Source organism: Rattus rattus, chromosome 1 (assembly GCF_011064425.1).
Source record: "Rattus rattus isolate New Zealand chromosome 1, Rrattus_CSIRO_v1, whole genome shotgun sequence".
NCBI classification, from domain to species: Eukaryota; Metazoa; Chordata; class Mammalia; order Rodentia; family Muridae; genus Rattus; species Rattus rattus.
In genome coordinates, this window is record NC_046154.1 from 199,428,300 (window position 1) to 199,440,640 (window position 12,341).

The following is a 12,341-nucleotide window of genomic DNA, read 5'->3' on the forward strand; positions in this document are numbered from 1 at the left end:
GATGGGGTAGGGAAAAGGAAGGGTGGGATAAACGGGAAGAGGACGATTGTCACAAAGTGTGCTGTGAGCCCGGCCTTGCTGCTGCTTCTAGCTAACAGCTGAGCGGAAGCAGCTGCCCTTACTCCAACTCCTTTTTAACTCTGAGAGCAACCTCTGCGGGGGGAGGGGGAACCTACGGTAACAGGAATCAGCACACGGTCAGGCCCCACCTACACAGAGAAGCTAAACCCCAGGCCATCCACTCCACGCAGGATGGATGCTCAGGTGAGATCCAGTGGAGGCCAGCCAACCTACGGGCCACCTTGGTCAAGGTCAAATCTACTGCAGGTCAGCCGCAGTTCGTGGATCCGTCCTTTGGGTTTATTAGCTCCAAGCTTTTTGGCCCTGACCTCACGTTTTACCACTAGCAAATTAGGCAATCTTTAGCTGAGCTCAGCATCAACCCTGAATGCTCGCAGCTCCTTTCCAGACAAACACCTTTCTCCTCTAACACTAACTTAGAAACCAAGCCACCTCCCCGGGCCCTGGGCCCTCGCCTCCCTCTATCTTCCCCTACATGCTCTTTACTTTCTTTACTGTCAAAACTCTTCCGGAATCTTTTCCCACTCCCCCAGAGTTCCTAAATTCCCGTGTCTTTCATTCATGTGGGTAGTCCGCTCTAACGGAGAACGAGAACAAGCAGGTAGTTTCCCCGTAGGACAAGAACTCAGAGATCGCTTCTTAAAGCTCATGGTCGCACCCTGAAGCTTACCAAAATCACATCATTAAAGCAACTAGAAGAAAACAGAGGACATCAACCTGGAGGTCATGTGTCCACTACTCCAGGGCGCGCCTGACGCCCACCGGCTCACAGCTTGCAAGAGGTAACGTCGCTTAACAGAACAAGCTTGCAGAGTCCCTTGTGCCAATCCGTGAGGCGCAGGCTGCTGCGTGACCAGGCTCAGAACTGTGTGTACAGAGGAGAGAGGAGGACCCTAGCACGGTGGGGCACGAAGACAGCTCTCCGAGGAGAGAGGCAATCAATGCGGCTCTCTCATGTGTCCCGAGCTGTGCCTTCCTGGCAGGAGGAGCCTTAGCCTGGCTTCCACACCTCGCCCAGGGCTTCCTCCAGCTTCTGCCTGTAGGCTGTATAGCGCCGCTTCAGGCTCTGTAGCTGTTCGTCCTCTTCCTTGTCCAAGATGCGCAAGAAGTTCTGCAGCTCTGGGAGGCTGAAGGCTTCCCACTGTTGGGGACAAAGAGGAATCCATCGTGACAGGATCCAGGAATGACCCAGACAGAATCACTTCAGTGTCCTCCCCGCAACCAAGGAGGGTGTGTCCCCCTCCCACCACCAGGACAAGGTTTTGCTATGTTGTACAGTCTGGTCTTGAACTCATGATCCTCCTGCCTCAGCCTCCTGAGTGCTGGTTTTAAGGGCATGTGATACGAAGCCCCGCAGAAGACTGAGGTGTGGCTGTCCTCCCCTCCTAGTCCAACCCTCCAGAGAATCAGCCCCTCACACCTGCATTTCCCATCCTCAGTCTTGCCTTCTTCTCCCTGCCCACAACCTCAACACCGCAGAGTTCTGCAGCCAACCTGCTCTCTCCATGTCTGCTGCCCCAGTTCTCCTCACCACTCCTCGCCCCTGCAGCCTCCTTCCCCACCTTCTCGCTCTACTCTTGCCCTCTCTGCCCTCAGCCCTGACTCCAGCCTCCCCCACACACACACAGCCATGGTAAGCACGTGTGGTTAAAATATCCAGTTGGCACCCCCTGAACGTTTACATGAGGTAAGGAATGCGCTGCCTTCCAGCCCGCCCTGAGCCTCCTCAGTGCCTCAGTTTAGCACACGTTCTCCTTGCTTTGCTTGGCCCATCAATCCTCTGGCCACCCTTCAGACCTCAGCTTACACCTACCTTCCTGAGAAGGCTGCCGGGACCTTTCCTCTTCCCGTCCCACCCAATGCTAGGTTTATTAACAGGTCTCACTGAGCCACTTTGAAGCCCAGCTCACTGGCCTACGCCTGCCCATGGCAGCTGAATGCAGCTCACTACTTGGAGTTTGGTTCTTGTCCTGGAGGCCAAGCTCTCTTCACTGACAGCATCCCACAGCAGTCACTACACTCACAAGACAGATACACAAGACACACACACACACAATACACGCTCACACACACACACACACACAAGGCACACACACACAGGACACACACACTCACAAGACAGATACACAAGACACACACACACACAATACACTCTCACACACACAAGGCACACACACAGGACACACACACTCACAAGACAGACACACAACACACACACACATACATAATACACGCTCACACACACAAGGCACACACACACACAGGACACACACACTCACAAGACAGATACACAAGACACACACACACAATACACGCTCACACACACACAAGGCACACACACACACACAGGACACACACACTCACAAGACAGATACACAAGACACACACGCACACTCACACACAAAATGGAGAGAGAGCAGCAAGATGTCTCGATGGTTAACAGCTCCTCTTGCCAAGCCTGAGAACTAGAGTTTGATCCCTGGGACCTACATGATGAGAGAGCCGGCTCCTACCAGTTGCCCTCTCACCCCCACACGAATGAGGTGACAAGTGCATGTTCACACATCCCACATCCGCACAAAACAATAAAATGGAATTTAAAACACAAAAGTTTCGGGGTTGGGTATTTAGCTCAGTGGTAGAGCGCTTGCCTAGCATGCGCAAGGCCCTGGGTTCGGTCCCCAGCTCCGAAAAAAAAAGAAAAGAGGAAAAAAAAAAAAGCATAAAAATACAAAAGGTTCTTTCTTTAAAAAGCAGTGAATATCAAGGAAATTGCTGCACGCAAAAAACAAAAACAAAAAAACAAAGACAAAAAACAAAAATAAATAAACAAAACCCCGCAGTGACCCGAGACCGACTTCTTCCCCGTGGCCCACCCGTAACTGCAGTGCTGTGAAAGGCTGTCCTCTGATCCCCACTTGCGTGCCGTGGCACACATGCCCACATCCACAGTGAGAATAAGAACTATTTTTAAGAAAGTGTTACTTTCTAGCCCTTTTCTGAGTGGAAGGCTGTAATAGCAGAAGCTCTGCCTTGTGTTGCGCCCCTCCCTAGCCACAGCCGGGCCCCTGACTGCGAGCCTGTTCTCTTAGCATCGCAGACTGTTCCCGGGATACCTCAGTCTCGAGTCTGAGCACCCGGGCTGCAGAGTTTGCTCCAGGATCACTGAGAGCTGGCATACGATCTACACGGCAGCCTAAATGGTTTTCCATGGACGCCCCAGTACATCCTCCCTGGAGAGAGAAGGACGCGTGCAAACAGAAGTCCTGAGTCACCTGACTGGACGGAGGAGGCGGCGGATGCCAGGCCTGCATCTTGCTGGGTTTCCTTTCTTTCCCTTCAGAGATTTTGGAGACTTTTAGCAGCAGATATGGAGGAGGCCCAGCTAGATTACAGTCCCATGGAGTGAACATTGCTTCTGCATGAGTAAGAGTTCTTTCCGCCGACCTCTGAAGAGCACACGGCAATATAATGTTCTAAGAGAATTATACTGTAGCTAACTAGGGGTTCTCTTTTGCTGCCCCCTCATCTCCTTGGTGCAATAAAGCAGGCCAGCTGTTCTGTGTCGTCTGATGTCACCAAGAATGATCCCTCACTCACCTCTCCAATTTCGTGTTCTCGAAGAACAAAACTAAGCGTGTCGGTTCTGGGCCCTGCTACCAAACGCAGGTACAGCGGGTGTTCCCGGTCGGAGAGCTTGCAGGCATACACTGGGAAGGGAGACAAACAGCGTGTTACAGAGGACTCCAGAGAGCCAGAGACGGTTCTCCCAGCCCACCCTGACACGCCAGTAACAGGCCACACCACACACATACAACTGTGACACGGCAGTAACAGGCCACATTCCCCGAGCCTCTAGATCACCGTTCTCTCATGCTACCACCACAGACCCACAGGGCACAAACTGCCCAGCAGATGCCGTGCATTGAAGAGGATGAAATGAATTTGTATCAAATAGGGCACAGTGATTCTGTCCCTCCTTTCAGAAAGGACACTTTGGGGAGGGAGAGGGACCTTAACCCCTCTAAAAACTACGAAAACAACTCAACCAAACAATTTAAATCCAAAGCCCCAGGAGCAAACTTCTTTGCAGATTAAGGACGGGTGGCCCAGCAGGCCAGGAGCTTGTCCTGTGAGCACACTGTATCTCTACAGACAACACGGATGTACTCTCCTGTCGGAGGATTTACCAGCCGTGAGGTGACGGCTCAGCAGGACACTGCCATTTTAGACTGTGTGGCTGATGTCCACCTGTGCTGGACAAGTTGCTGGCAAGCTAAAAATGTCGTCAGGTCTTCCCCATGTCCCTCAGCACTTCAGATGCAACTGCACTGTAGACTCCTGGCGGCTGCCCCTCCTCAGGGGCTGCTGAGCCCGTGGCTTCTGACTTGCCTATTTTTCTGTTCCAAAGAGCCTTTCTTTAACAAATGTACACACTTGGGAAAAGCTGTGTGTCACCCTGTGTAGCTAAGGGACATTCCTATCATGTCTAAGTCAGTACATTTTCTTCGATGGCTGCTTTAAGGCTTTTCCCAGAGAAAACTTAAGTGGCTCACTGCTACTTACTGCAGGGACTATAGACACCAACTTCCATTGCAACTGCTGCCCGGGAGATCCCATCCCGCTTCCTGAGGTAACCTGATGTGCGCTCTATTCACTGGGCATTCATGTAGGCTCAGGCAGACCTGGGGTCAACACTGCTTGGTTTTTGCATGACTTGTACGTGTGCCTCTTGGCCTCTGCAGCCTTAGCACGTGTGCATGAGCTTCAAATGTAAATCATTCCTGAAAACTTCAACCACCTAAGTGTTCCTTGGTGCGTTAAAGGGCATCAAATTCATCACTAACACACTCTCACCAAACCTGTCCCTCTGTGCGGCAATACCAGCAGCAAATCCTCCACGCATGCCCGCTGCACGCAGATGCCTCAAAGCCCCTCGGGCCTAACGCGATCATAAAGGTCTGACATCAGAGTGTGGCTCCCTCTGACGAGGCATCTCTCGGCTGCCCTTCCTTCTGCTAATGAGTAAGAGAGACAGGAACAGAGGAACCGCTCTCATTTGAAGCGTGGCCACGTACCTTGGTCTTCCCTGTGACAACGCTTATAAAGCGCAAACTTGGTGGGACTCTCGGTCACCTGAAACTTCTTGAGCAGCGCGTCGATCACGTCTCCCACGGTGTTCGTGCTGCTGATATGAAGCGTGTTCATGCAGCCACTGCTGCTGGGGTTGGCAGGGGTCTGGGCAGGTTTGCAGAGTTCCATCTGCACCTTAATGAAGCCAGTGTAAATCCCGTTTGAATTCTGGAGAGTAAAGAAAGGCATACTGAGCGGGCGGTCGACAGGCTGGGAAAGGAGCGGAGCTAAGCCCCATGGGAAGGCGAACAGTCTTTACCCAGTTTTGTCTCGAAAACGATTTCACCAAAGAGAGCAGAGAGGGGCTCCCTCAGTGGGGGATTAATACAAGATCTGCAGGGTGGATGCTGTGGAGGAAACATGCTAGTCCTGGAGCGCTAGCCCTGAGGTTTGTGCTTCCAAAGCTTCCTGTGATGGATCAGCACCCATTGAGGAAGACACTGTCCTGCGTGGTCCGCGCCTGCCAGACCAGAGCTGCCCTGAAGCCTGGAGCGTGTCTCAGCTCGGTGCTCAACACCAACCTTCCACAAAGAGGAAGGTCATGGCGAGGGCTCTGAGACACCCAAGTCAGCATGGTGTTGACACTAGGAAAATAGACTAGCTTTATTCCCAGCGGCAAGGGGACACAGCAGATGGCACTGCTGCTACACTCTTGTGCCCAGTGGGTCAGACACTCCCACCTGGTCAAGGCGGGGTCCCTCACTGTGTTCTTGCTGTGGCTGCTGCTACTGCAGCTCTTGGGTATTCCAGGAGAATGGTCCTGAAAGCTCAATTCTCCATTTCTCTGTAGGAGTGTCGGCATTACAGATGTGCACCGCTCCATCTGGCCTTTTTTTCACGGGTCTCAGGGATCAAACCTGCCAGCCCTGCCAGCTTGTACTTTTGCACAGACAGACAGACACCCACACATGCTCATACCCCGTCCCTAGCCAGCTCCCTGCCCCCAGCCGTCTGTCAGTGAGAGCCAGGTGAACCAGGAAGGAGTACTTACTAAGGTCATCTTCAGCTTATCTGTGACGGCTGAATTGTACTTATGCACTTTCTCTTTGATTTCCTCTTTGCTGAGGTAATTGTGTGTTTCCTTCTCCTTCTCCACATCCTAGAAGAAAAACCGTCCGTGATCATGCATGAAGAACCACAGTGGGGGGAAGTGCAGATAAACCAGGTTTCATCTGTGTTTCACAAAAGAGCAGCAGACGCATTTCTCCCTGAGACACAGGCAACTCTAGTCTATCGGCAAGCACACCAGGTTCATCTGCCACGCACGCCTCATTCTTCACACCCGTCTTCCTAGGGGTAGCAGAATGAAGTCAATGCACCAGCAGCTGGAAACAGCACTTCAATAAATGTTAGTCCGCAAATCTGCCTTTGCCAGATTCCTTCTGTAAAAGTAAAGTTCTGCAGAACATCTGCTAGGCTGCAGGGCACTTCGACCTCTAAGGGGTATTCGTTTACCTTCATGTTTACTTCTGAGACAGGGCCTCATTGTGTGGCCCTGGCTGGCCTGGAACTTGCTATATAAACCAGGCTGGCCTAGAACTACTAACAGAGACCTGCCTGCCTCTGCCTCCTGAGTGCTGCTGAGATTAAAGTTGTGAGCCACCATGCCTGGCACACCCAAAGCTTCTCCTAGGTACATTTTATTAATGCCATGGTCTCTACAGCTTTACAGTACGCACTAGCAGAAAGTAGGGAATGAATACTAAGTAACTGGCAATAGTAACCAACCTGTCAGACTGTGCACCACTACCAGAGGGTGTATTTACCTTCTAAATAACATAAGTGACCAGGCTCTCTCTACCCCACCATGCTGTCCCCACACCCTATTTTCTTCAGCCTTTCTTTCCCCATAATGCAAAAGGGGAAATGCTTACTGGTTAAGTTCTTTCCTGATCCTTTAGAAATCACTAATAATTTATTATCTAAAGATCCCAATCAATGCATATGTGTCCTGCCTGATCTTATGTCAACTTGACACAGGGTAGAAGGAGGTAGGGAAGAAGGAACTTCAAATGAGAAAATGCCCCCCACCACCCCGCAACTGTGGGTCAGCCTGTGGCGCATTTTCTTGATTGGGTGATTGATGTGGGAGGACCTAGCATACTGTGGGTGGAGCCACACATGGACTGGTGGTCCTGGGCACTTTACAAAAGCAAGCCAGGTAAGTGTCTGTCTTAGTCAGGGTTTTTATTCCTGCACAATCATCATGACCAAGAAGCAAGTTGGGGAGGAAAGGGTTTATTCAGCTTACACTTCCACATTGCTGTTCATCACCAAAGGAAGTTAGGATAGGAACTCACACAGGGTAGGAAGCAGGAGCTGATGCAGAGGCCATGGAGGGATGTTACTTACTGGCTTGCTTCCCCTGGCTTGCTCAGCCTGCTTTCTTATAGAACCCAAGACCACCAGCCCAGGGATGGCACTGCCCAAAACGGACCCTCCCATCTTTGATCACTAATTGAGAAAATGCCTTACAGCTGGATTTCATTGAGGCATTTCCTCAAGGGAGGCTCCATTCTCTGTGATAACGCCAGCTTGGGTCAAGTTGACACACAGAACCAGACAGTACAGCAAGCCAGTAAGTAAGCAGACCTCAATGGCCTCCACCATCAGTCCTGCCTTGAGCTCTGATGCACTGACTTCTCTGGATGATGCACTACAAACTCTAAGAAAATGTAAACTCTTTTCCTCCCCAAGTTGCTTTTGGCCATCGTCTTATCCCAGCAATGGAAACCTAACTAGGACAGATGAATCCATGTACCCATAATCCCAACTGTAGCGTCTGGAGAGCCAAGGATGCCAGGCACCACACTGGATCACGTAACCACCCACAAAGCTGGCGAAATTACCCAGTGTCCATGCAGAACTGAGTCCTAGCAAGCGAGTTAACTCGCCAGAAGAAACTTAGCTGCTAGTTCCCAAAGCCGGGCAACGCTCACCAACCCAACTGTCTGGCAGCCTGTAAGTCTCTCCGCATGGGTATTTCATTTAATGCCTCCTCGAAAAATGAGCTAGCTAGTGTCTCTGTGGTATAGACAGGAAAGTCCCCACTAGTTACCTGAACAAGTTCTACCTTAATCCAGGCCCTAAATCTTTTTTCCCTAAATCGGCCTCCAAGGCTCTGATGTGGACAAACATTTGAAAATGCAAAGAACGTGTGTACCTTCGATTCAAACTTGAGGGGCAGACTGGAAAAGGACAGTATGAAGATATCTATGCCTGTTCCAGCTCGCCAGAGCGCACCATGCTCACAGCTGGGTGGGTAGTACAGGCAGTTGTTCCACTGTGTGGCAATGGCACAGACACCAGGAATGGTCGCTATGGAAGCCGCTGGAGGAATGCCATACAGAATACAGAATTGCAAGCATTCCCGCAAGACCAGGTTCCAATCTTGACATTCTTTAGTCAACCACTGGGCCTCAGGGCTTGCTCACCCGTTGGAGTCTGTTTGCTCATTTCCTGCTAAGTGACGAGTCTGGAGTAGGCCCTATCTGAAGAGCCCCTGACCTCTGAGCAGCACTGCCTGCCAAGATCTGGTCTGATCTGATCTGATCTGATCTGATGGCTGCTCTTTCTCAAGGCCAAGGGAGGGACAGCGCTCCATGTGAGGGATCAAGGGCGCTAAAGGGCCCCCAGACCACTGGCTGCACACAAACAACACTGCATGTGTATCTGGGGCTTCACACGGGAGAGAATCCCAAGGAAAGGAGGGGAAGGGGTGGAGGGAGTGCTAGATAGCAAAGACAAGGCCCCTCAGACCAGAAGCCCACAGGCACTGTGAGAAAGATCAAAAGAGCCATGACCCCAGGATAGCCCACACCTGAGGATGGAGAACGTATACATACAGTTATCTTTACTTCTCAGAGGCTAAACCGAAGGAAGAGTAGGAAGCATCAGGAGGGTTGGAGCTCAGGGCCTACAAGACCCCTTCTGGGTTGAGCACTCTGTTATTCAAAGGTCAACCGGACAGTAAATCCTGGGAAATTGACAGCCCAGAGCATTTCAGAGCTGGGTTTTTTTAAAGAATAAATTTGGGGGTGGGGGTGCGTGGGGGTGGGGGAAGGGTATCTACTCTAAACAAATCATACAGGCTTGTGCTTGAGGGAGGGTGGGGTAGGAGACAGGGGGACTTGATGCAGCTGTCCTGTCTCAAGGCGCCTGTTCCCTGGGTAGCCCCGGTGAATGTATGTGGCACACAAAGGTGGTTGGACTGCAGACAGTGCAGAGATAGGGTGCACAGACGGGGTAGGGGCGGGGCGGGAAATGACACTGACTTCAGATAGGGCCCAAACTGGAGAAGGACGGCAACCTTGGAAAACTTCTAGATTGTTTAAGCCTTTAAGAGACTCCCTTGTCTGCCAGCCTGGGAAAGAACCCTCAAATACACGAACATTCTCAACCTCAGGTTGGGCAAAGGGGTAGGGAGGAAAATGGCCGAGAGCAGAGGCACAGACTGTAAGCAGATTGCCACTGCAGGGCAGGGCGGGGAAGGGCTGGGCAGGGGCAGCCGCCTGTGAATAATGCATGGTTAGTGCACTTGGCAGCCAGGGAGGGGCCGGTGCCACACCCTAGAGCGTCTGCCTGGCAGGTTACAAGTCATTCTTGTCTGAGGCCACACGGAGAGTTCTGCCATGCAAAATTCTAACTCTGAACCCATCCCTGGCATCTCAGCCACTGTGCCCGAGGGATGTAATTTGGGTCAGACTCCCTTCCAGGCTGGGGCCCCATTTCCAGGCTGTTTGTTTTCTCACCAGTGAACTTTCTCAGAAGAGACACACCTGCCTACCTCACGGACACAGAGAACCTCTTTCTCATAGGCTTTCCAGGGATAGACCCCCTACAAGTCTGAAATCACTTTCTTGGTTAACTCTGAAGCTACATTAGAATTAAAAAAATAAAAATAAAAAAAATAAAACAAAACAAAACAAAACCATTGAACAACAAAAGCTCAAACAGCCAGGCTGTGGTGACACAGGCCGGGGCAGGTGGATCTGTGAGGTCAGGACCATTTTACCAAGCAAGTTTCAGGACAGACAGAGCTACACAGAGAAACCTTATCTTGTAAAAACAAAAATTAAAAAATACAAAACAAAACAAAAAACCCACAAAAGCACAAACCATAATGAGCAAAGCAAATCCAAACGGCTTTAAAGAAGGCTAAAAGGAGATGAATATGCCCCCATCACTACCCTCTCATTTAGCTTAGTAAAGAAATCTGAATTTCACTTAGGTCTGAAATCACAGCTCTTCCCCCTCCTAGCTGTGACCAAAGGCAAGTCACGGGACTGCTCTCAGCCTTGGCTCTCTCATCTCTGTGAAGTGTGTAAAAACAATACCTACGTTATACAAATGAGGATACAATACCAGCCATCATTCGACAATTATTTATTAGTGCCCACTGGTGCCAAGCCGGATTTCAAGCTGTGAGAGGCAGTTGTGATCCTGCCTTCCCGCCCTTCCTGGCTGACAGCCAGGCGAAGCTTGCCCTGGGCCCCGCCCAGTCGTGCCTGTTGACTGTTTCACTTGGCACCACCGCCTCTGGGATCTAAGGCAGGACTAGGGATATAGGTCATGGGTAGAGCGCAGTGTGAGACACCCAAGGTCTTGGGTGCTATAGAATGAGGGTCTTTGGAAACATCTCAGTGGGTAAACTGTTTGCCATCAAGAGTCAAGACCTGAGTTTGACTCCCCAGAGAAAGCTGGGCACAGTAGAAGCCCAGCGTGACAAATCCCAGAGCTCCTGTAGTGAGATTGAGAGAAAAAGGACGGTCCCTGAACACTGCAGGACAGTTAGTCTGCAAAATACAGCGGCAACCAACAGAGACCCTTGTCTCAAAATCCACATGAGGGAGCATCTGCCAAACATGTGCCCATTCAGGAGTGTATCACACCCACAAATATTAAAGTTTAAAAAGGGAAAGAAAGATAAGCAAGCTACTGATCTTCCCCAGGGTGCTAGAGGAAGAAAAACCAAACCAAAACCAAAATAACAAAAACCCGGATTGTCCAAGGAGTGAGGAAGGACAGAAGGACAGTAAGAGGTGCGCTCCCCCCTTCCTCCTGGCTCTCAGGTACCCGATGGATCTGGGTCCAGCCTGCATCAGCCAAGGGTAACCCGACCAGGCCAACAAGTGCTTTTTTTCCAGACTACACTGAAATCATAAATTCTGCTTCTCATCCCACCTCCAGCTTTGAAAACAGGCTAATGCCTACCCTACTGACGTCTCAGGTCCCAAGAGCTTGGGGTACCCATTTGCATAGAGACAGAACGAGTTCCGGACTTAATGATTACACAGAGAATAAAGTGTCTAGCATTGTCCTCCCTAAAATGGCTCATTTCCTGGAGCAGTGGGCCCTAGGCACAGATGAGATTCAGGGCCAGTTAAGATGAACCGAATCTGGTCACCAACTCCCATAAACATATTCCGGCCAGGCCTGGTTCCAGGGAGGAAGTAACACAGTGTACGGTGGGACTGTGGTGGTTAATGTCAAACGTCAGCTTGGTTGGACTGAGGAACACATAGCACATTACTGAGGCACACTGTGTGCATGACGGTGCTTGCAATGGATTAACGGAGACCCACACCGACTGTGGGTAGCAAAATCCCATTGAGCAGAGGCCTGGACTGAAAGGGTCAGAGATATGCCAGCTAAGCACTGCCATTCCCCTGCCTCGGTTTCCTGGTGGGCACCACAGATTAGGTGGCTCCAGCTATGGCACGTCCCTCACCCTGCCAGACCAGACCACAGCCACCTGAACTTGGTGGGAAACGCACCCTTCCTCCCTTAAGTCGCTACACATATCTGGTTGTGGCCACAAGAAAAGCAACTTATACAGGGTTGTAGCCATTTTCTGCAGAGGCTCCTCCTGATACAGTCCTGAAGTGAGCCCACACCGCACTGGCGACAGGGCCCAAGGGTTAGGCCAGGCAGATCTCTGAGTTCAAGGTTTACATAGAGAGCTCTGTCTCAATCCCGACCCTTGAAGGGAGAAACAAGTTCACCAGGAACAGAGCAAGCTGAGGCAGGGCTGACTGACATTTAAAAAAAAAAAAAAAAAAGCCTCCTCCTCCATTGTTGGTGGATTGCAGACTGGTACAACCATTCTGAAATCAGTCTGGAGGATC

At 51.0% G+C, this 12,341-nt stretch overlaps 1 protein-coding gene across 1 annotated transcript in view; it reads right to left on the reverse strand.

The window, feature by feature from the left end:
• Window positions 1-817: 817 nt before the first annotated feature.
• Rassf3 (Ras association domain family member 3) overlaps window positions 818-12,341 on the reverse strand; it is a 472,172-nt gene continuing 460,648 nt past the window's right edge. Inside the window, exons 2-5 of the mRNA XM_032913117.1 lie at window positions 6,206-6,313; window positions 5,160-5,382; window positions 3,682-3,791; window positions 818-1,222 (exon numbers count right to left, since the gene is read on the reverse strand). Of these exons, the coding sequence (XP_032769008.1) occupies window positions 1,073-1,222; window positions 3,682-3,791; window positions 5,160-5,382; window positions 6,206-6,313 (591 nt within the window). The 3' untranslated portion in view covers window positions 818-1,072. The remainder of the gene's footprint in view (window positions 1,223-3,681; window positions 3,792-5,159; window positions 5,383-6,205; window positions 6,314-12,341) is intronic.